Genomic DNA, 24,263 nt, shown 5'->3' with positions numbered 1-24,263 from the left:
AACCATCTTAAAAGTATGTTAACTTGTGTAATGGTAGCATGTTAACTTTAGCATGCTAACGTTTTAAGCTAGCATTTTAACTAATTTCATTCATTTAAACCTACAAATCATGGCTTTTGATCCTTGAAACCATCTTAAAAGTATGTTAACTTGTCCTATGGTAGCATGCTAACTTTAGCATGCTAACATTTTAGCTCATTTCATTCATTTAAACCGACAAATCATGGCTTTTGATCCTTGAAACCATCTTAAAAGTATGTTAACTTGTCCTATGCTAGCATGCTAACTTTAGCATGCTAACATTTTAGCTAATTTAATTCATTTAAACCTACAAATCAAGGCTGTGGATCCTTGAAACCATCTTAAAAGTACGTTAACTTGTCTAAAGGTAGCATGCTAACATTTTAAGCTAGCATTTTATCGGTGAATTGGCGCCATGAAGGTGAAGTCCTGGAGGGAATGTCTAACGGTGTTTTCCAAACCTGCCGGGCTCCAAGCCTGGGAGAGCCGTCACGCTGCCGTCTCGTCTGTTAATGCTGAACATGCTTTGGGGCTGGGGCTTCTGGGTAAAGGACAGCGCGTCGTTGCTGTCCCGGTCCGTGGCGTGGATGCGACCGATCAGGCCGCCCTGGAAGGTGTCGGTTGCCGTGACGACGATGACCTCCAAGGACGAGGCGGCGGGCTTGTACTGACTGTTCCCGATGACCCGCAGAAAGAGCCAGGAAGACGACACCAGAGGAGGTCTGCCGGAGTCGCGGGCCTGACGAGGAAACAGGAAGTGACTCCACTCACGGGAAACAGGAAGTGACTCCACTCACGGGAAACAGGAAGTGACTCCACTCACGGGAAACAGGAAGTGACTCCACTCACGGGGAGGAAACAAACAAGATATCCAACCTGGACTTCGAGGGTGAACTCCCTCGGGGACTCGGGCCCGAAGACGCCATCGGACCTCAGCGTCCCGGTCTGGTCCAAGGTGAAGAACCCTCCCTCGTTCCCGGAAAGGAGGCGGAACTCAAAGGGCGGCCCGTTCCTGGGGGAGTCTTTGTCGCTGACGGACAGCTGCAGGAGGACGCTGCCCGGAGTCTGGCTCAGCTGCGGGGGTGGGAAGGTGGGCGTCACCTGGCTGCGGCACAGACTCGGGGGGTCACACCCTTACCTGGACCACGGCCGTGGCGTTGGGCGGGGTGAAGACGGGCGCGTTGTCGTTGACGTCGGCGACGTCCACGTTGACGGCGACGCTGGAGGACATGGCGGGGGAGCCGCTGTCGAAGGCTTGCACTGACAGGGTGTAGCGCCACACCTGCAAGGGGGAGGGGCCAGCTGAGTGCAGGTGTGTGCCACACCTGCAAGGGGGAGGGGCCAGCTGAGTGCAGGTGTGTGCCACAGCTGCAAGGGGGAGGGGCCAGCTGAGTGCAGGTGTGTGCCACAGCTGGAAAACCGCCTTGAAAATGGCTCCCAACATTATATAAAGTGGCCCACCATATCATTTCATGTGGCCTGCCCTGGTTCGCTGTACATGATTTATTTGATCTGCCAATTTATTTATGTGGTCCAGCATATTATTTTATGTGGTCCGCTACATTATTTAAGGTGGCCCACCACATAATTGTATGTGGTCCGCTACATTATTTAAGGTGGCCCACCACATAATTGTATGTGGTCCACTACATTATTTAATGTGGCCCACCACATTATTGTATGTGGTCCACTACATTATTTAATGTGGCCCACCACATTATTGTATGTGGTCCGCTACATTATTTAAGGTGGACCGCCACATAATTGTATGTGGTCCGCTACATTATTTAAGGTGGCCCGCCACATAATTGTATGTGGTCCGCTACATTATTTAGGGTGGCCCGCCACATAATTGTATGTGGTCCGCTACATTATTTAAGGTGGCCCGCCACATAATTGTATGTGGTCCGCTACATTATTTAAGGTGGCCCACCACATAATTGTATGTGGTCCGCTACATTATTTAAGGTGGCCCGCCACATCATTGTATGTGGTCCGCTACATTATTTAAGGTGGCCCGCCACATAATTGTATGTGGTCCGCTACATTATTTAAGGTGGCCCGCCACATAATTGTATGTGGTCGGCTATACATTATTTATGTGGCCTACCATTTTTTATGTGAACTACCATTATTTATGTGGCCTGCCACATAATTTCATGTGGTCCTCTACATTATTTTTGTGGCCTACCACATCATTTTTACGTGGTCGGCTATACATTATTTATGTGGCCTACCATTTTTTATGTGGCCTACCATTATTTACGTGGCCTGCCACATAATTTTATGTGGTCCTCTACATTATTTATGTGGCCTACCACCTCATTTTATGTGGTCGGGTATACATTATTTATGTGGCCTACCATTATTTATGTGGCCTGCCACATAATTTTATGTGGTCCTCTACATTATTTATGTGGCCTACCACATAATTTTATGTGGTCGGCTATACATTATTTATGTGGCCTACCATTATTTACGTGGCCTGCCACATAATTTTATGTGGTCCTCTACATTATTTATGTGGCCTACCACATTAGTTTTGTGGTCGGCTATACATTATTTATGTGGCCTACCATTATTTATGTGGCCTGCCACATAATTCTATGTGGTCCGCTACTTTATTTAAGGTGGCCCGCCACATAATTTTATGTGGTCCGCTATACATTATTTATGTGGCCTGCCACATCATTTTATGTGGTCCGCTACAGTATTTAAGGTGGTCCGCTATACATTATTTATTTGGTCCGTCACATTATTTATGATGTCCACCACATTACTTAATGTGGTCCTCTACATTATTTTTGCGGCCTACCACATAATTTTATGTGGTCGGCTATACATTATTTATGTGGCCTACCATTTTTTACGTGGCCTACCATTATTTATGTGGCCTGCCACATAATTTTATGTGGTCCTCTACATTATTTACGTGGCCTACCACATCATCTTATGTGGTCGGCTATACATTATTTACGTGGCCTGCCATTATTTACGTGGCCTGCCACATAATTTTATGTGGTCCTCTACATTATTTAGGTGGCCTACCACATTAGTTTTGTGGTCGGCTATACATTATTTATGTGGCCTACCATTATTTATGTGGCCTGCCACATAATTCTATGTGGTCCGCTACTTTATTTAAGGTGGCCCGCCACATCATTTTATGTGGTCCGCTATACATTATTTATGTGGCCTGCCACATCATTTTATGTGGTCCGCTACAGTATTTAAGGTGGTCCGCTATACATTATTTATTTGGTCCGTCACATTATTTATGATGTCCACCACATTACTTAATGTGGTCCTCTACATTATTTACGTGGCCTACCACATCATTTTATGTGGTCGGCTATACATAATTTATGTGGCCTACCATTATTTATGTGGCCTGCCACATAATTTTATGTGGTCCTCTACATTATTTACGTGGCCTACCACAACATTTTATGTGGTTGGCTATACATTATTTACGTGGCCTGCCACATAATTTTATGTGGTCCTCTACATTATTTATGTGGCCTACCACATTAGTTTTGTGGTCGGCTATACATTATTTATGTGGCCTACCACATTAGTTTTGTGGTCGGCTATACATTATTTATGTGGCCTGCCACATAATTGTATGTGGTCCGCTACATTATTTAAAGTGGCCCGCCACATCATATTATGTGGTCCGCTACAGTATTTAAGGTGGTCCGCTATACATTATTTATTTGGTCTGACACATTATTTATGATGTCCACCACATTACTTAATGTGGTCCTCTACATTATTTATGTGGCCTACCACATCATTTGTACGTGGTTGGCTATACATTATTTATGTGGCCTACCATTATTTATGTGGCTTGCCACATAATTTTATGTGGTCCTCTACATTATGTATGTGGCCTACCACATCATTTTATGTGGTCGGCTATACATTATTTATGTGGCCTACCATTATTTACGTGGCCTACCACATCATTTTATGTGGTCGGCTATACATTATTTATGTGGCCTACCATTATTTACGTGGCCTGCCACATCATTTTATGTGGTCCTCTACATTATTTATGTGGCCTACCACATAATTTTATGTGGTCGGCTATACATTATTTATGTGGCCTACCATTATTTACGTGGCCTGCCACATAATTTTATGTGGTCCTCTACATTATTTATGTGGCCTACCACATTAGTTTTGTGGTCGGCTATACATTATTTATGTGGCCTGCCACATAATTCTATGTGGTCCGCTACATTATTTAAGGTGGCCCGCCACATCATTTTATGTGGTCCGACAAAAAGGTGCTCAGGCTTTGTTCCGTCTGCATAATGTCATCCTTCTGCGCACGTTAACCTTGAGTCGAGTCGTGAACTGGAAAATGATTATGGATTCCCGCCGAGACCTTTGGCGTCCTTACCAGCTCTCGGTCCAGACGCTTATTGACTTTGAGGAGCCCCGTCACCGGGTCGATCCAGAAGTGGTTAGCGCGGTCGCCTTTGAGGATGGAGTAGGTGATGCGTCCATTGACTTGGCTGTCCAGGTCCTCTGCCAGCACCTGAAGTGAAGCATTCAGCTCACTAACACACGGCGGCGGGTCAAAGTGCATCCAACGCTACCTTGGTTATGGAATGTCCGACGGGCGCGTCCTCGCCCACCAGCACGTTGTAGACGTCCTGACTGAAAGCCGGGGCGTTGTCGTTGACGTCCATCAGCTGGATGCTCACCATGGTGGCGGCGCTGAGCGGAGGGCTGCCGCCGTCCCAGGCCTCCACCGTCAGGTAGTAGTCCTTGCACACCTCGAAGTCCAAGTCGTCGCTCACGAAAACGGACCCTGGAAGAGACGGGCAAGTCACGTCGGGAACCCGGACGGCGTCGAGACTTGTCGCGAACTCACCGAGGATCCTGTCCATGGAGAACTTGGCCAACTCGTTGCCCGAGCGGATCCTGTAGGCGATGTCGGCGTTGGGACCGATGTCGGCGCTCGTGGCCAGCACTCGGAGCACCTCGGTGCCCACCGCCACGTCCTCGGGGACGGTCACGGCATAGTCCCGCCTCTGGAATACCGGGGCGTTGTCGTTGACGTCCAAGACCAAGACGGTCAAGTCCACCTGGTGGACACGCAAGCAAAGATCATCGGACACATCAGTAACTAGAAATTAGGGATGTCCGATAATGGCTTTTTGCCGATATCCGATATGCCGATATTGTCCAACTCTTTAATTACCGATACCGATATCAACCGATACCGATATCAACCGATATATGCAGTCGTGGAATTAACACATTATTATGCCTAATTTGGACAACCAGGTATGGTGAAGATAAGGTACTTTTTAAAAATAATAAAATAAGATAACTAAATTAAAAGCATTTTCTTGAATGAAAAAGAAAGTAAAACAATATAAAAACAGTTACATAGAAACTAGTAATGAATGAAAATGAGTAAACTGAAGTGTTAAAGGTTAGTACTATTAGTGGAGCAGCAGCACGCACAATCATGTGTGCTTACGGACTGTATCCCTTGCAGACTGTATTGATATATATTGATATATAATGTAGGAAGTAGAATATTAATAACAGAAAGAAACAACCCTTTTGTGTGAATGAGTGTGAAAAAAAACCCGAAAAAAAACAAACCGATACCGATACTAAAAATAACGAAACCGATAATTTCCGATATTACATTTTAAAGCATTTATCGGCCGATAATATCGGTCTACCAATCTCAGGTCTGCTCTAACCACTAGGCCACTGAGCAGGGCAAGGAAAAGTATTATCGGCCGATAAATGCGTTAAAATGTAATATCGGAAATTATCGGTATCGGTTTTTTTATTATCTGTATCGTTTTTGTTGTTGTTTTTTTATTAAATCAACATAAAAAACACAAGATACACTTACAATTAGTGCACCAACCCAAAAAACCTCCCTCCCCCCATTTATTCCTGTTATCAATATTCTGCTTCCTACATTATATATCAATATATATCAATACAGTCTGCAAGGGATACAGTCCGTAAGCACACATGATTGTGCGTGCTGCTGCTCCACTAATAGTACTAACCTTTAACACTTCATTTTACTCATTTTCATCAATTACTAGTTTCTATGTAACTGTTTTTATATTGTTGTACTTTCTTTTTTATTCAAGAAAATGTTTTTAATTTATTTATCTTATTTTATTTTATAATTTTTTAAAAAAAGTACCTTATCTTCACCATACCTGGTTGTCCAAATTAGGCATAATAATGTGTTAATTCCACGACTGCATATATCGGTTGATATCGGTATCGGTAATTAAAGAGTTGGACAATATCGGAATATCGGATATCTGCAAAAAGCCATTATCGGACATCCCTACACATTATTATGCCTAATTTGGACAACCAGGTAGGGTGAAGATAAGGTACTTTTTAAAAAAATGAATCAAATAAAATATATATATATTATATATTGATATATAATGTAGGAAGCAGAATATTGATAACAGAAAGAAATGGGGGGAGGGAGGTTTTTTGGGTTGGTGCACTAATTGTAAGTGTATCTTGTGTTTTTTATGTGGATTTAATTAAAAAAAAACAAAAAAACAAAAAACGATACAGATAATAAAAAAAACGATACCGATAATTTCCGATATTACATTAACGCATTTATCGGCCAATAATATCGGCAGGCCAATATTATCGGACATCCCTACTAGAAATACTTTTCCTTGCCCTGCTCAGTGGCCTAGTGGTTAGAGCAGACCTGAGATTGGTAGACCGATATTATCGGCCGATAAATGCTTTAAAATGTAATATCGGAAATTATCGGTATCGTTATTTTTAGTATCGGTATCGTTGTTTTTTGGGGGGGTTTTTTTCACACTCATTCACACAAAAGGGTTGTTTCTTTCTGTTATTAATATTCTGCTTCCTACATTATATATCAATATATATCAATACAGTCTGCAAGGGATACAGTCCGTAAGCACACATGATCGTCCACTAATAGTACTAACCTTTAACAGTTCATTTGACTCATTTTCATTCATTACTAGTTTCTATGTAACTGTTTTTATATTGTTGTACTTTCTTTTTTATTCAAGAAAATGTTTTTAATTTATTTATCTTATTTTACAATTTTTTTTTAAAAAGTACCTTATCTTCACCATACCTGGTTGTCCAAATTAGGCATAATAATGTGTAGGGATGTCCAATAATGGCTTTTTGCAGATATCCGATATTCCGATATTGTCCAACTCTTTAATTACCGATACCGATATCAACCGATACCGATATCAACCGATATATGCAGTCGTGGAATTAACACATTATTATGCCTAATTTGGACAACCAGGTATGGTGAAGATAAGGTACTTTTTAAAAAAATAAATAAAATAAGATAACTAAATTAAAAACATTTTCTTGAATAAAAAAGAAAGTAAAACAATATAAAAACAGTTACATAGAAACTAGTAATTACAGAAAATGAGTAAAATGAAGTGTTAAAGGTTAGTACTATTAGTGGAGCAGCAGCACGCACAATCATGTGTGCTTACGGACTGTATCCCTTGCAGACTGTATTGATATATATTGATATATAATGTAGGAAGCAGAATATTGATAACAGGAATAAATGGGGGGAGGGAGGTTTGTTGGGTTGGTGCACTAATTGTAAGTGTATCTTGTGTTTTTTATGTTGATTTAATAAAAAAATTTAAAAAATTAAATAAAAAACTGATACAGATAATAAAAAAAACGATACTGATAATTTCCGATATTACATTTTAACGCATTTATCGGACATCCCTACTAGAAATACTTTTCCTTGCCCTGCTCAGTGGCCTAGTGGTTAGAGCAGACCTGAGATTGGTAGACAGATATTATCGGCCGATAAATGCTTTAAAATGTAATATCGGAAATTATCGGTATCGTTATTTTTAGTATCGGTATCGTGTTTTTATTGGGGTTTTTTTCACACTCATTCACACAAAAGGGTTGTTTCTTTCTGTTATTAATATTCTGCTTCCTACATTATATATCAATATATATCAATACAGTCTGCAAGGGATACAGTCCGTAAGCACACATGATTGTGCGTGCTGCTGCTCCACTAATAGTACTAACCTTTAACACTTCATTTGACTCATTTTCATTCATTACTAGTTTCTATGTAACTGTTTTTATATTGTTTTACTTTCTTTTTTTATTCAAGAAAATGTTTTTAATTTAGTTATCTTATTTTATTTTAATAATTTTTTTTAAAAAGGACCTTATCTTCACCATACCTGGTTGTCCAAATTAAGCATAATAATGTGTAGGGATGTCCGATAATGGCTTTTTGCCGATATTCCGATATTGTCCAACTCTTTAATTACCGATACCGATATCAACCGATACCGATATCAACCGATATATGCAGTCGTGGAATTAACACATTATTATGCCTAATTTGGACAACCAGGTATGGTGAAGATAAGGTACTTTTTGAAAAAAATAATAAAATAAGATAACTAAATTAAAAGCATTTTCTTGAATAAAAAAGAAAGTACAACAATATAAAAACAGTTACATAGAAACTAGTAATTGATGAAAATGAGTAAAATGAAGTGTTAAAGGTTAGTACTATTAGTGGAGCAGCAGCACGCACAATCATGTGTGCTTACGGACTGTATCCCTTGCAGACTGTATTGATATATATTGATATATAATGTAGGAAGCAGAATATTGATAACAGAAAGAAATGGGGGGAGGGAGGTTTTTTGGGTTGGTGCACTAATTGTAAGTGTATCTTGTGTTTTTTATGTTGATTTAATTTTTTTTTTAAAAACGATACTGATAATAAAAAAAACGATACCGATAATTTCCGATATTACATTTTAACGCATTTATCGGCCGATAATATCGGCAGGCCAATATTATCGGACATCTCTAATAATGTGTTAATTCCACGACTGTATATATCAGTATCGGTTGATATCGGTATCGGTAATTAAGAGTTGGACAATATCGGATATCGGCAAACAAGCCATTATCGGACATCCCTATTTTTTATAATATAGGCTACTAGAAATACTTTTCCTTGCCCTGCTCAGTGGCCTAGTGGTTAGAGCAGACCTGAGATTGGTAGACCGATATTATCGGCCGATAAATGCTTTAAAATGTAATATCGGAAATTATCGGTATCGTTATTCTTAGTATCGGTATCGTTTTTTTGTTTTGTTTTGATGTTGATTTAAATAAAAAAATTTAAAAAACGATACCGATAATAAAAAAAACGATACCGATAATTTCCGATATTACATTTTAACGCATATATCGGCCGATAATATCGGCAGGCCAATATTATCGGACATCTCTAATAATGTGTTAATTCCACGACTGTATATATCAGTATCGGTTGATATCGGTATCGGTAATTAAGAGTTGGACAATATCGGATATCGGCAAACAAGCCATTATCGGACATCCCTATTTTTAAGTCCTAGGCACTCCGCTTCAAAGCATGAGTCCCTGGCCTGGAAAACCTTTGTTATGTATTTCCCTCTGCAGCCTCTGGAGGGCAGCAGAGAGCTGCTCTTGCCGCAGCCGTCGCCTTGGAGACGGCTGTGATAAGCATTGATCTTAATGACAATCTACTCATGTCCTCACAGCACAGCTGGAGGTGGTACCTTTCACAGGAAACCATGCTCATCCTTTTCATGTCTGACTTGTTGGTGTTTTTTACTTCCTGTCTAGTCTTAAACAAGTTTGTGGGGAAAATGAAATAACTTGCTATATGACACGTGCTACATTGGTAGCATGATAATGTTACAAGCTGGCTTTTTTTTTTAAAGAAAATTTTCCATGCGTATGCCTACGATTCATACAAGTTGGTACGTGACACATGCTAATTGTTAGCATGCTAGCTTTATTTATTTTTTTAGCAAATTTGACATGCATACGCCAAAGAGTCATACAAGTTGGTACGTGACACATGCTAATTGTTAGCATGCTAGTTTTATTTATTTGTTTAGCAAATTTGACATGCATACGCCACAGAGTCATATAAGTTGGTACGTGACACATGCTAATTGTTAGCATGCTAGTTTTATTTATTTGTTTAGCAAATTTGACATGCATACGCCACAGAGTCATATAAGTTGGTACGTGACACATGCTAATTGTTAGCATGCTAGTTTTATTTATTTATTTAGCAAATTTGACATGCATACGCCAAAGAGTCATATAAGTTGGTACGTGACACATGCTAATTGTTAGCATGCTAGCTTTATTTATTTTTTTTAGCAAATTTGACATGCATACGCCAAAGAGTCATATAAGTTGGTATGTGACACATGCTAATTGTTAGCATGCTAGTTTTATTTATTTTTTTAGCAAATTTGACATGCATACGCCAAAGAGTCATATAAGTTGGTACGTGACACATGCTAATTGTTAGCATGCTAGTTTTATTTATTTATTTAGCAAATTTGACATGCATACGCCAAAGAGTCATACAAGTTGGTACGTGACACATGCTAATTGTTAGCATGCTAGCATTTTTTTTTTTTTTTTAGCAAATTTGACATGCATACGCCAAAGAGTCATATAAGTTGGTACGTGACACATGCTAATTGTTAGCATGCTAGTTTTATTTATTTATTTAGCAAATTTGACATGCATACGCCAAAGAGTCATATAAGTTGGTACGTGACACATGCTAATTGTTAGCATGCTAGTTTTATTTATTTTTTAGCAAATTTGACATGCATACGCCACAGAGTCATATAAGTTGGTACGTGACACATGCTAATTGTTAGCATGCTAGTTTTATTTATTTATTTAGCAAATTTGACATGCATACGCCAAAGAGTCATATAAGTTGGTACGTGACACATGCTAATTGTTAGCATGCTAGCTTTATTTATTTTTTTTAGCAAATTTGACATGCATACGCCAAAGAGTCATATAAGTTGGTATGTGACACATGCTAATTGTTAGCATGCTAGTTTTATTTATTTTTTTAGCAAATTTGACATGCATACGCCAAAGAGTCATATAAGTTGGTACGTGACACATGCTAATTGTTAGCATGCTAGTTTTATTTATTTATTTAGCAAATTTGACATGCATACGCCAAAGAGTCATACAAGTTGGTACGTGACACATGCTAATTGTTAGCATGCTAGCATTTTTTTTTTTTTTTTAGCAAATTTGACATGCATACGCCAAAGAGTCATATAAGTTGGTACGTGACACATGCTAATTGTTAGCATGCTAGTTTTATTTATTTATTTAGCAAATTTGACATGCATACGCCAAAGAGTCATATAAGTTGGTACGTGACACATGCTAATTGTTAGCATGCTAGTTTTATTTATTTTTTAGCAAATTTGACATGCATACGCCACAGAGTCATATAAGTTGGTACGTGACACATGCTAATTGTTAGCATGCTAGTTTTATTTATTTATTTAGCAAATTTGACATGCATACGCCAAAGAGTCATATAAGTTGGTACGTGACACATGCTAATTGTTAGCATGCTAGCTTTATTTATTTTTTTTAGCAAATTTGACATGCATACGCCAAAGAGTCATATAAGTTGGTATGTGACACATGCTAATTGTTAGCATGCTAGTTTTATTTATTTTTTTAGCAAATTTGACATGCATACGCCAAAGAGTCATATAAGTTGGTACGTGACACATGCTAATTGTTAGCATGCTAGTTTTATTTATTTATTTAGCAAATTTGACATGCATACGCCAAAGAGTCATACAAGTTGGTACGTGACACATGCTAATTGTTAGCATGCTAGCATTTTTTTTTTTTTTTTAGCAAATTTGACATGCATACGCCAAAGAGTCATATAAGTTGGTACGTGACACATGCTAATTGTTAGCATGCTAGTTTTATTTATTTATTTAGCAAATTTGACATGCATACGCCAAAGAGTCATATAAGTTGGTACGTGACACATGCTAATTGTTAGCATGCTAGTTTTATTTATTTTTTAGCAAATTTGACATGCATACGCCACAGAGTCATATAAGTTGGTACGTGACACATGCTAATTGTTAGCATGCTAGTTTTATTTATTTATTTAGCAAATTTGACATGCATACGCCAAAGAGTCATATAAGTTGGTACGTGACACATGCTAATTGTTAGCATGCTAGCTTTATTTATTTTTTTTAGCAAATTTGACATGCATACGCCAAAGAGTCATATAAGTTGGTATGTGACACATGCTAATTGTTAGCATGCTAGTTTTATTTATTTTTTTAGCAAATTTGACATGCATACGCCAAAGAGTCATATAAGTTGGTACGTGACACATGCTAATTGTTAGCATGCTAGTTTTATTTATTTATTTAGCAAATTTGACATGCATACGCCAAAGAGTCATACAAGTTGGTACGTGACACATGCTAATTGTTAGCATGCTAGCATTTTTTTTTTTTTTTTAGCAAATTTGACATGCATACGCCAAAGAGTCATATAAGTTGGTACGTGACACATGCTAATTGTTAGCATGCTAGTTTTATTTATTTATTTAGCAAATTTGACATGCATACGCCAAAGAGTCATATAAGTTGGTACGTGACACATGCTAATTGTTAGCATGCTAGTTTTATTTATTTTTTAGCAAATTTGACATGCATACGCCACAGAGTCATATAAGTTGGTACGTGACACATGCTAATTGTTAGCATGCTAGTTTTATTTATTTATTTAGCAAATTTGACATGCATACGCCAAAGAGTCATATAAGTTGGTACGTGACACATGCTAATTGTTAGCATGCTAGCTTTATTTATTTTTTTTAGCAAATTTGACATGCATACGCCAAAGAGTCATATAAGTTGGTATGTGACACATGCTAATTGTTAGCATGCTAGTTTTATTTATTTTTTTAGCAAATTTGACATGCATACGCCAAAGAGTCATATAAGTTGGTACGTGACACATGCTAATTGTTAGCATGCTAGTTTTATTTATTTATTTAGCAAATTTGACATGCATACGCCAAAGAGTCATACAAGTTGGTACGTGACACATGCTAATTGTTAGCATGCTAGCATTTTTTATTTTTTTTTAGCAAATTTGACATGCATACGCCAAAGAGTCATATAAGTTGGTACGTGACACATGCTAATTGTTAGCATGCTAGTTTTATTTATTTATTTAGCAAATTTGACATGCATACGCCAAAGAGTCATATAAGTTGGTACGTGACACATGCTAATTGTTAGCATGCTAGTTTTATTTATTTTTTAGCAAATTTGACATGCATACGCCACAGAGTCATATAAGTTGGTACGTGACACATGCTAATTGTTAGCATGCTAGTTTTATTTATTTATTTAGCAAATTTGACATGCATACGCCAAAGAGTCATATAAGTTGGTACGTGACACATGCTAATTGTTAGCATGCTAGCTTTATTTATTTTTTTTAGCAAATTTGACATGCATACGCCAAAGAGTCATATAAGTTGGTATGTGACACATGCTAATTGTTAGCATGCTAGTTTTATTTATTTTTTTAGCAAATTTGACATGCATACGCCAAAGAGTCATATAAGTTGGTACGTGACACATGCTAATTGTTAGCATGCTAGTTTTATTTATTTATTTAGCAAATTTGACATGCATACGCCAAAGAGTCATACAAGTTGGTACGTGACACATGCTAATTGTTAGCATGCTAGCTTTTTTTTTTTTTTTTTAGCAAATTTGACATGCATACGCCAAAGAGTCATATAAGTTGGTACGTGACACATGCTAATTGTTAGCATGCTAGTTTTATTTATTTATTTAGCAAATTTGACATGCATACGCCAAAGAGTCATATAAGTTGGTACGTGACACATGCTAATTGTTAGCATGCTAGTTTTATTTATTTTTTAGCAAATTTGACATGCATACGCCACAGAGTCATATAAGTTGGTACGTGACACATGCTAATTGTTAGCATGCTAGTTTTATTTATTTATTTAGCAAATTTGACATGCATACGCCAAAGAGTCATATAAGTTGGTACGTGACACATGCTAATTGTTAGCATGCTAGCTTTATTTATTTTTTTTAGCAAATTTGACATGCATACGCCAAAGAGTCATATAAGTTGGTATGTGACACATGCTAATTGTTAGCATGCTAGTTTTATTTATTTTTTTAGCAAATTTGACATGCATACGCCAAAGAGTCATATAAGTTGGTACGTGACACATGCTAATTGTTAGCATGCTAGTTTTATTTATTTATTTAGCAAATTTGACATGCATACGCCAAAGAGTCATACAAGTTGGTACGTGACACATGCTAATTGTTAGCATGCTAGCATTTTTTTTTTTTTTTTAGCAAATTTGACATGCATACGCCAAAGAGTCATATAAGTTGGTACGTGACACATGCTAATTGTTAGCATGCTAGTTTTATTTATTTATTTAGCAAATTTGACATGCATACGCCAAAGAGTCATATAAGTTGGTACGTGACACATGCTAATTGTTAGCATGCTAGTTTTATTTATTTTTTAGCAAATTTGACATGCATACGCCACAGAGTCATATAAGTTGGTACGTGACACATGCTAATTGTTAGCATGCTAGTTTTATTTATTTATTTAGCAAATTTGACATGCATACGCCAAAGAGTCATATAAGTTGGTACGTGACACATGCTAATTGTTAGCATGCTAGCTTTATTTATTTTTTTTAGCAAATTTGACATGCATACGCCAAAGAGTCATATAAGTTGGTATGTGACACATGCTAATTGTTAGCATGCTAGTTTTATTTATTTTTTTAGCAAATTTGACATGCATACGCCAAAGAGTCATATAAGTTGGTACGTGACACATGCTAATTGTTAGCATGCTAGTTTTATTTATTTATTTAGCAAATTTGACATGCATACGCCAAAGAGTCATACAAGTTGGTACGTGACACATGCTAATTGTTAGCATGCTAGCATTTTTTTTTTTTTTTTAGCAAATTTGACATGCATACGCCAAAGAGTCATATAAGTTGGTACGTGACACATGCTAATTGTTAGCATGCTAGTTTTATTTATTTATTTAGCAAATTTGACATGCATACGCCAAAGAGTCATATAAGTTGGTACGTGACACATGCTAATTGTTAGCATGCTAGCTTTTTTTTTTTTTTTAGCAAATTTGACATGCATACGCCAAAGAGTCATATAAGTTGGTACGTGACACATGCTAATTGTTAGCATGCTAGTTTTATTTATTTATTTAGCAAATTTGACATGCATACGCCAAAGAGTCATATAAGTTGGTACGTGACACATGCTAATTGTTAGCATGCTAGTTTTATTTATTTATTTAGCAAATTAGACATGCATACGCCAAAGAGTCATATAAGTTGGTATGTGACACATGCTAATTGTTAGCATGCTAGTTTTATTTATTTATTTAGCAAATTTGACATGCATACGCCAAAGAGTCATATAAGTTGGTACGTGACACATGCTAATTGTTAGCATGCTAGTTTTATTTATTTATTTAGCAAATTTGACATGCATACGCCAAAGAGTCATACAAGTTGGTACGTGACACATGCTAATTGTTAGCATGCTAGCATTTTATTTATTTTTTTAGCAAATTTGACATGCATACGCCAAAGAGTCATATAAGTTGGTACGTGACACATGCTAATTGTTAGCATGCTAGTTTTATTTATTTATTTAGCAAATTTGACATGCATACGCCAAAGAGTCATACAAGTTGGTACGTGACACATGCTAATTGTTAGCATGCTAGCATTTTTTTTTTTTTTTTAGCAAATTTGACATGCATACGCCAAAGAGTCATATAAGTTGGTACGTGACACATGCTAATTGTTAGCATGCTAGTTTTATTTATTTATTTAGCAAATTTGACATGCATACGCCAAAGAGTCATATAAGTTGGTACGTGACACATGCTAATTGTTAGCATGCTAGTTTTATTTATTTTTTAGCAAATTTGACATGCATACGCCACAGAGTCATATAAGTTGGTACGTGACACATGCTAATTGTTAGCATGCTAGTTTTATTTATTTATTTAGCAAATTTGACATGCATACGCCAAAGAGTCATATAAGTTGGTACGTGACACATGCTAATTGTTAGCATGCTAGCTTTATTTATTTTTTTTAGCAAATTTGACATGCATACGCCAAAGAGTCATATAAGTTGGTATGTGACACATGCTAATTGTTAGCATGCTAGTTTTATTTATTTTTTTAGCAAATTTGACATGCATACGCCAAAGAGTCATATAAGTTGGTACGTGACACATGCTAATTGTTAGCATGCTAGTTTTATTTATTTATTTAGCAAATTTGACATGCATACGCCAAAGAGTCATACAAGTTGGTACGTGACACATGCTAATTGTTAGCATGCTAGCATTTTTTTTTTTTTTTTAGCAAATTTGACATGCATACGCCAAAGAGTCATATAAGTTGGTACGTGACACATGCTAATTGTTAGCATGCTAGTTTTATTTATTTATTTAGCAAATTTGACATGCATACGCCAAAGAGTCATATAAGTTGGTACGTGACACATGCTAATTGTTAGCATGCTAGTTTTATTTATTTTTTAGCAAATTTGACATGCATACGCCACAGAGTCATATAAGTTGGTACGTGACACATGCTAATTGTTAGCATGCTAGTTTTATTTATTTATTTAGCAAATTTGACATGCATACGCCAAAGAGTCATATAAGTTGGTACGTGACACATGCTAATTGTTAGCATGCTAGCTTTATTTATTTTTTTTAGCAAATTTGACATGCATACGCCAAAGAGTCATATAAGTTGGTATGTGACACATGCTAATTGTTAGCATGCTAGTTTTATTTATTTTTTTAGCAAATTTGACATGCATACGCCAAAGAGTCATATAAGTTGGTACGTGACACATGCTAATTGTTAGCATGCTAGTTTTATTTATTTATTTAGCAAATTTGACATGCATACGCCAAAGAGTCATACAAGTTGGTACGTGACACATGCTAATTGTTAGCATGCTAGCATTTTTTTTTTTTTTTTAGCAAATTTGACATGCATACGCCAAAGAGTCATATAAGTTGGTACGTGACACATGCTAATTGTTAGCATGCTAGTTTTATTTATTTATTTAGCAAATTTGACATGCATACGCCAAAGAGTCATATAAGTTGGTACGTGACACATGCTAATTGTTAGCATGCTAGTTTTATTTATTTTTTAGCAAATTTGACATGCATACGCCACAGAGTCATATAAGTTGGTACGTGACACATGCTAATTGTTAGCATGCTAGTTTTATTTATTTATTTAGCAAATTTGACATGCATACGCCAAAGAGTCATATAAGTTGGTACGTGACACATGCTAATTGTTAGCATGCTAGCTTTATTTATTTTTTTTAGCAAATTTGACATGCATACGCCAAAGAGTCATATAAGTTGGTATGTGACACATGCTAATTGTTAGCATGCTAGTTTTATTTATTTTTTTAGCAAATTTGACATGCATACGCCAAAGAGTCATATAAGTTGGTACGTGACACATGCTAATTGTTAGCATGCTAGTTTTATTTATTTATTTAGCAAATTTGACATGCATACGCCAAAGAGTCATACAAGTTGGTACGTGACACATGCTAATTGTTAGCATGCTAGCATTTTTTTTTTTTTTTTAGCAAATTTGACATGCATACGCCAAAGAGTCATATAAGTTGGTACGTGACACATGCTAATTGTTAGCATGCTAGTTTTATTTATTTATTTAGCAAATTTGACATGCATACGCCAAAGAGTCATATAAGTTGGTACGTGACACATGCTAATTGTTAGCATGCTAGTTTTATTTATTTTTTAGCAAATTTGACATGCATACGCCACAGAGTCATATAAGTTGGTACGTGACACATGCTAATTGTTAGCATGCTAGTTTTATTTATTTATTTAGCAAATTTGACATGCATACGCCAAAGAGTCATATAAGTTGGTACGTGACACATGCTAATTGTTAGCATGCTAGCTTTATTTATTTTTTTTAGCAAATTTGACATGCATACGCCAAAGAGTCATATAAGTTGGTATGTGACACATGCTAATTGTTAGCATGCTAGTTTTATTTATTTTTTTAGCAAATTTGACATGCATACGCCAAAGAGTCATATAAGTTGGTACGTGACACATGCTAATTGTTAGCATGCTAGTTTTATTTATTTATTTAGCAAATTTGACATGCATACGCCAAAGAGTCATACAAGTTGGTACGTGACACATGCTAATTGTTAGCATGCTAGCATTTTTTTTTTTTTTTTAGCAAATTTGACATGCATACGCCAAAGAGTCATATAAGTTGGTACGTGACACATGCTAATTGTTAGCATGCTAGTTTTATTTATTTATTTAGCAAATTTGACATGCATACGCCAAAGAGTCATATAAGTTGGTACGTGACACATGCTAATTGTTAGCATGCTAGTTTTATTTATTTTTTAGCAAATTTGACATGCATACGCCACAGAGTCATATAAGTTGGTACGTGACACATGCTAATTGTTAGCATGCTAGTTTTATTTATTTATTTAGCAAATTTGACATGCATACGCCAAAGAGTCATATAAGTTGGTACGTGACACATGCTAATTGTTAGCATGCTAGCTTTATTTATTTTTTTTAGCAAATTTGACATGCATACGCCAAAGAGTCATATAAGTTGGTATGTGACACATGCTAATTGTTAGCATGCTAGTTTTATTTATTTTTTTAGCAAATTTGACATGCATACGCCAAAGAGTCATATAAGTTGGTACGTGACACATGCTAATTGTTAGCATGCTAGTTTTATTTATTTATTTAGCAAATTTGACATGCATACGCCAAAGAGTCATACAAGTTGGTACGTGACACATGCTAATTGTTAGCATGCTAGCATTTTTTTTTTTTTTTTAGCAAATTTGACATGCATACGCCAAAGAGTCATATAAGTTGGTACGTGACACATGCTAATTGTTAGCATGCTAGTTTTATTTATTTATTTAGCAAATTTGACATGCATACGCCAAAGAGTCATATAAGTTGGTACGTGACACATGCTAATTGTTAGCATGCTAGCTTTTTTTTTTTTTTTTAGCAAATTTGACATGCATACGCCAAAGAGTCATATAAGTTGGTACGTGACACATGCTAATTGTTAGCATGCTAGTTTTATTTATTTATTTAGCAAATTTGACATGCATACGCCAAAGAGTCATATAAGTTGGTACGTGACACATGCTAATTGTTAGCATGCTAGTTTTATTTATTTATTTAGCAAATTAGACATGCATACGCCAAAGAGTCATATAAGTTGGTATGTGACACATGCTAATTGTTAGCATGCTAGTTTTATTTATTTATTTAGCAAATTTGACATGCATACGCCAAAGAGTCATATAAGTTGGTACGTGACACATGCTAATTGTTAGCATGCTAGTTTTATTTATTTATTTAGCAAATTTGACATGCATACGCCAAAGAGTCATACAAGTTGGTACGTGACACATGCTAATTGTTAGCATGCTAGCATTTTTTTTTTTTTTTTAGCAAATTTGACATGCATACGCCAAAGAGTCATATAAGTTGGTACGTGACACATGCTAATTGTTAGCATGCTAGTTTTATTTATTTATTTAGCAAATTTGACATGCATACGCCAAAGAGTCATATAAGTTGGTACGTGACACATGCTAATTGTTAGCATGCTAGCTTTTTTTTTTTTTTTTAGCAAATTTGACATGCATACGCCAAAGAGTCATATAAGTTGGTACGTGACACATGCTAATTGTTAGCATGCTAGTTTTATTTATTTATTTAGCAAATTTGACATGCATACGCCAAAGAGTCATATAAGTTGGTACGTGACACATGCTAATTGTTAGCATGCTAGTTTTATTTATTTATTTAGCAAATTAGACATGCATACGCCAAAGAGTCATATAAGTTGGTATGTGACACATGCTAATTGTTAGCATGCTAGTTTTATTTATTTATTTAGCAAATTTGACATGCATACGCCAAAGAGTCATATAAGTTGGTACGTGACACATGCTAATTGTTAGCATGCTAGTTTTATTTATTTATTTAGCAAATTTGACATGCATACGCCAAAGAGTCATACAAGTTGGTACGTGACACATGCTAATTGTTAGCATGCTAGCATTTTTTTTTTTTTTTTAGCAAATTTGACATGCATACGCCAAAGAGTCATATAAGTTGGTACGTGACACATGCTAATTGTTAGCATGCTAGTTTTATTTATTTATTTAGCAAATTTGACATGCATACGCCAAAGAGTCATATAAGTTGGTACGTGACACATGCTAATTGTTAGCATGCTAGCTTTTTTTTTTTTTTTAGCAAATTTGACATGCATACGCCAAAGAGTCATATAAGTTGGTACGTGACACATGCTAATTGTTAGCATGCTAGTTTTATTTATTTATTGAGCAAATTTGACATGCATACGCCAAAGAGTCATATAAGTTGGTACGTGACACATGCTAATTGTTAGCATGCTAGTTTTATTTATTTATTTAGCAAATTAGACATGCATACGCCAAAGAGTCATATAAGTTGGTATGTGACACATGCTAATTGTTAGCATGCTAGTTTTATTTATTTATTTAGCAAATTTGACATGCATACGCCACAGAGTCATATAAGTTGGTACGTGACACATGCTAATTGTTAGCATGCTAGTTTTATTTATTTGTTTAGCAAATTTGACATGCATACGCCAAAGAGTCATATAAGTTGGTACGTGACACATGCTAATTGTTAGCATGCTAGCTTTATTTATTTTTTTAGCAAATTTGACATGCATACGCCATAGAGTCATATAAGTTGGTACGTGACACATGCTAATTGTTAGCGTGCTAGTTTTATTTATTTATTTAGCAAATTTGACATGCATACGCCAAAGAGTCATATAAGTTGGTACGTGACACATGCTAATTGTTAGCATGCTAGTTTTATTTATTTATTTAGCAAATTTGACATGCATACGCCAAAGAGTCATATAAGTTGGTACGTGACACATGCTAATTGTTAGCATGCTAGCTTTATTTATTTTTTTTAGCAAATTTGACATGCATACGCCAAAGAGTCATATAAGTTGGTATGTGACACATGCTAATTGTTAGCATGCTAGTTTTATTTATTTTTTTAGCAAATTTGACATGCATACGCCAAAGAGTCATATAAGTTGGTACGTGACACATGCTAATTGTTAGCATGCTAGTTTTATTTATTTATTTAGCAAATTTGACATGCATACGCCAAAGAGTCATACAAGTTGGTACGTGACACATGCTAATTGTTAGCATGCTAGCATTTTTTTTTTTTTTTTAGCAAATTTGACATGCATACGCCAAAGAGTCATATAAGTTGGTACGTGACACATGCTAATTGTTAGCATGCTAGTTTTATTTATTTATTTAGCAAATTTGACATGCATACGCCAAAGAGTCATATAAGTTGGTACGTGACACATGCTAATTGTTAGCATGCTAGTTTTATTTATTTTTTAGCAAATTTGACATGCATACGCCACAGAGTCATATAAGTTGGTACGTGACACATGCTAATTGTTAGCATGCTAGTTTTATTTATTTATTTAGCAAATTTGACATGCATACGCCAAAGAGTCATATAAGTTGGTACGTGACACATGCTAATTGTTAGCATGCTAGCTTTATTTATTTTTTTTAGCAAATTTGACATGCATACGCCAAAGAGTCATATAAGTTGGTATGTGACACATGCTAATTGTTAGCATGCTAGTTTTATTTATTTTTTTAGCAAATTTGACATGCATACGCCAAAGAGTCATATAAGTTGGTACGTGACACATGCTAATTGTTAGCATGCTAGTTTTATTTATTTATTTAGCAAATTTGACATGCATACGCCAAAGAGTCATACAAGTTGGTACGTGACACATGCTAATTGTTAGCATGCTAGCATTTTTTTTTTTTTTTTAGCAAATTTGACATGCATACGCCAAAGAGTCATATAAGTTGGTACGTGACACATGCTAATTGTTAGCATGCTAGTTTTATTTATTTATTTAGCAAATTTGACATGCATACGCCAAAGAGTCATATAAGTTGGTACGTGACACATGCTAATTGTTAGCATGCTAGCTTTTTTTTTTTTTTTTAGCAAATTTGACATGCATACGCCAAAGAGTCATATAAGTTGGTACGTGACACATGCTAATTGTTAGCATGCTAGTTTTATTTATTTATTTAGCAAATTTGACATGCATACGCCAAAGAGTCATATAAGTTGGTACGTGACACATGCTAATTGTTAGCATGCTAGTTTTATTTATTTATTTAGCAAATTAGACATGCATACGCCAAAGAGTCATATAAGTTGGTATGTGACACATGCTAATTGTTAGCATGCTAGTTTTATTTATTTATTTAGCAAATTTGACATGCATACGCCAAAGAGTCATATAAGTTGGTACGTGACACATGCTAATTGTTAGCATGCTAGTTTTATTTATTTATTTAGCAAATTTGACATGCATACGCCAAAGAGTCATACAAGTTGGTACGTGACACATGCTAATTGTTAGCATGCTAGCATTTTTTTTTTTTTTTTAGCAAATTTGACATGCATACGCCAAAGAGTCATATAAGTTGGTACGTGACACATGCTAATTGTTAGCATGCTAGTTTTATTTATTTATTTAGCAAATTTGACATGCATACGCCAAAGAGTCATATAAGTTGGTACGTGACACATGCTAATTGTTAGCATGCTAGCTTTTTTTTTTTTTTTTAGCAAATTTGACATGCATACGCCAAAGAGTCATATAAGTTGGTACGTGACACATGCTAATTGTTAGCATGCTAGTTTTATTTATTTATTTAGCAAATTTGACATGCATACGCCAAAGAGTCATATAAGTTGGTACGTGACACATGCTAATTGTTAGCATGCTAGTTTTATTTATTTATTTAGCAAATTAGACATGCATACGCCAAAGAGTCATATAAGTTGGTATGTGACACATGCTAATTGTTAGCATGCTAGTTTTATTTATTTATTTAGCAAATTTGACATGCATACGCCAAAGAGTCATATAAGTTGGTACGTGACACATGCTAATTGTTAGCATGCTAGTTTTATTTATTTATTTAGCAAATTTGACATGCATACGCCAAAGAGTCATACAAGTTGGTACGTGACACATGCTAATTGTTAGCATGCTAGCATTTTTTTTTTTTTTTTAGCAAATTTGACATGCATACGCCAAAGAGTCATATAAGTTGGTACGTGACACATGCTAATTGTTAGCATGCTAGTTTTATTTATTTATTTAGCAAATTTGACATGCATACGCCAAAGAGTCATATAAGTTGGTACGTGACACATGCTAATTGTTAGCATGCTAGCTTTTTTTTTTTTTTTTAGCAAATTTGACATGCATACGCCAAAGAGTCATATAAGTTGGTACGTGACACATGCTAATTGTTAGCATGCTAGTTTTATTTATTTATTGAGCAAATTTGACATGCATACGCCAAAGAGTCATATAAGTTGGTACGTGACACATGCTAATTGTTAGCATGCTAGTTTTATTTATTTATTTAGCAAATTAGACATGCATACGCCAAAGAGTCATATAAGTTGGTATGTGACACATGCTAATTGTTAGCATGCTAGTTTTATTTATTTATTTAGCAAATTTGACATGCATACGCCACAGAGTCATATAAGTTGGTACGTGACACATGCTAATTGTTAGCATGCTAGTTTTATTTATTTGTTTAGCAAATTTGACATGCATACGCCAAAGAGTCATATAAGTTGGTACGTGACACATGCTAATTGTTAGCATGCTAGCTTTATTTATTTTTTTAGCAAATTTGACATGCATACGCCATAGAGTCATATAAGTTGGTACGTGACACATGCTAATTGTTAGCGTGCTAGTTTTATTTATTTATTTAGCAAATTTGACATGCATACGCCAAAGAGTCATATAAGTTGGTACGTGACACATGCTAATTGTTAGCATGCTAGTTTTATTTATTTATTTAGCAAATTTGACATGCATACGCCAAAGAGTCATATAAGTTGGTACGTGACACATGCTAATTGTTAGCATGTTAGGTTTTTTTTTTAGCACATTTTACATGCGTACGCCTCAGACTCATGGTCACTTGGTACGTCACACATGCTTTATTGTTAGAATGCTAACGGTACAA

The 24,263-nt window shown here is 35.8% G+C and overlaps 1 protein-coding gene across 1 annotated transcript in view; it reads right to left on the bottom strand.

Moving 5' to 3' along the window:
* The window catches only part of LOC133649523 (protocadherin Fat 3), a 235,516-nt gene that overhangs the window by 23,208 nt on the left and 188,045 nt on the right, over positions 1–24,263 (bottom strand). Inside the window, exons 33-38 of the mRNA XM_062046111.1 lie at positions 4,907–5,120; positions 4,629–4,843; positions 4,430–4,567; positions 1,160–1,303; positions 898–1,095; positions 483–760 (exon numbers count right to left, since the gene is read on the bottom strand). Of these exons, the coding sequence (XP_061902095.1) occupies positions 483–760; positions 898–1,095; positions 1,160–1,303; positions 4,430–4,567; positions 4,629–4,843; positions 4,907–5,120 (1,187 nt within the window). The remainder of the gene's footprint in view (positions 1–482; positions 761–897; positions 1,096–1,159; positions 1,304–4,429; positions 4,568–4,628; positions 4,844–4,906; positions 5,121–24,263) is intronic.

Source organism: Entelurus aequoreus, linkage group LG05 (genome assembly GCF_033978785.1).
Source record: "Entelurus aequoreus isolate RoL-2023_Sb linkage group LG05, RoL_Eaeq_v1.1, whole genome shotgun sequence".
Taxonomy (NCBI): Eukaryota; Metazoa; Chordata; class Actinopteri; order Syngnathiformes; family Syngnathidae; genus Entelurus; species Entelurus aequoreus.
The sequence above is the reverse complement of the archived record's forward strand: the minus strand, read 5'-3'. Positions and strand labels throughout refer to the sequence as shown.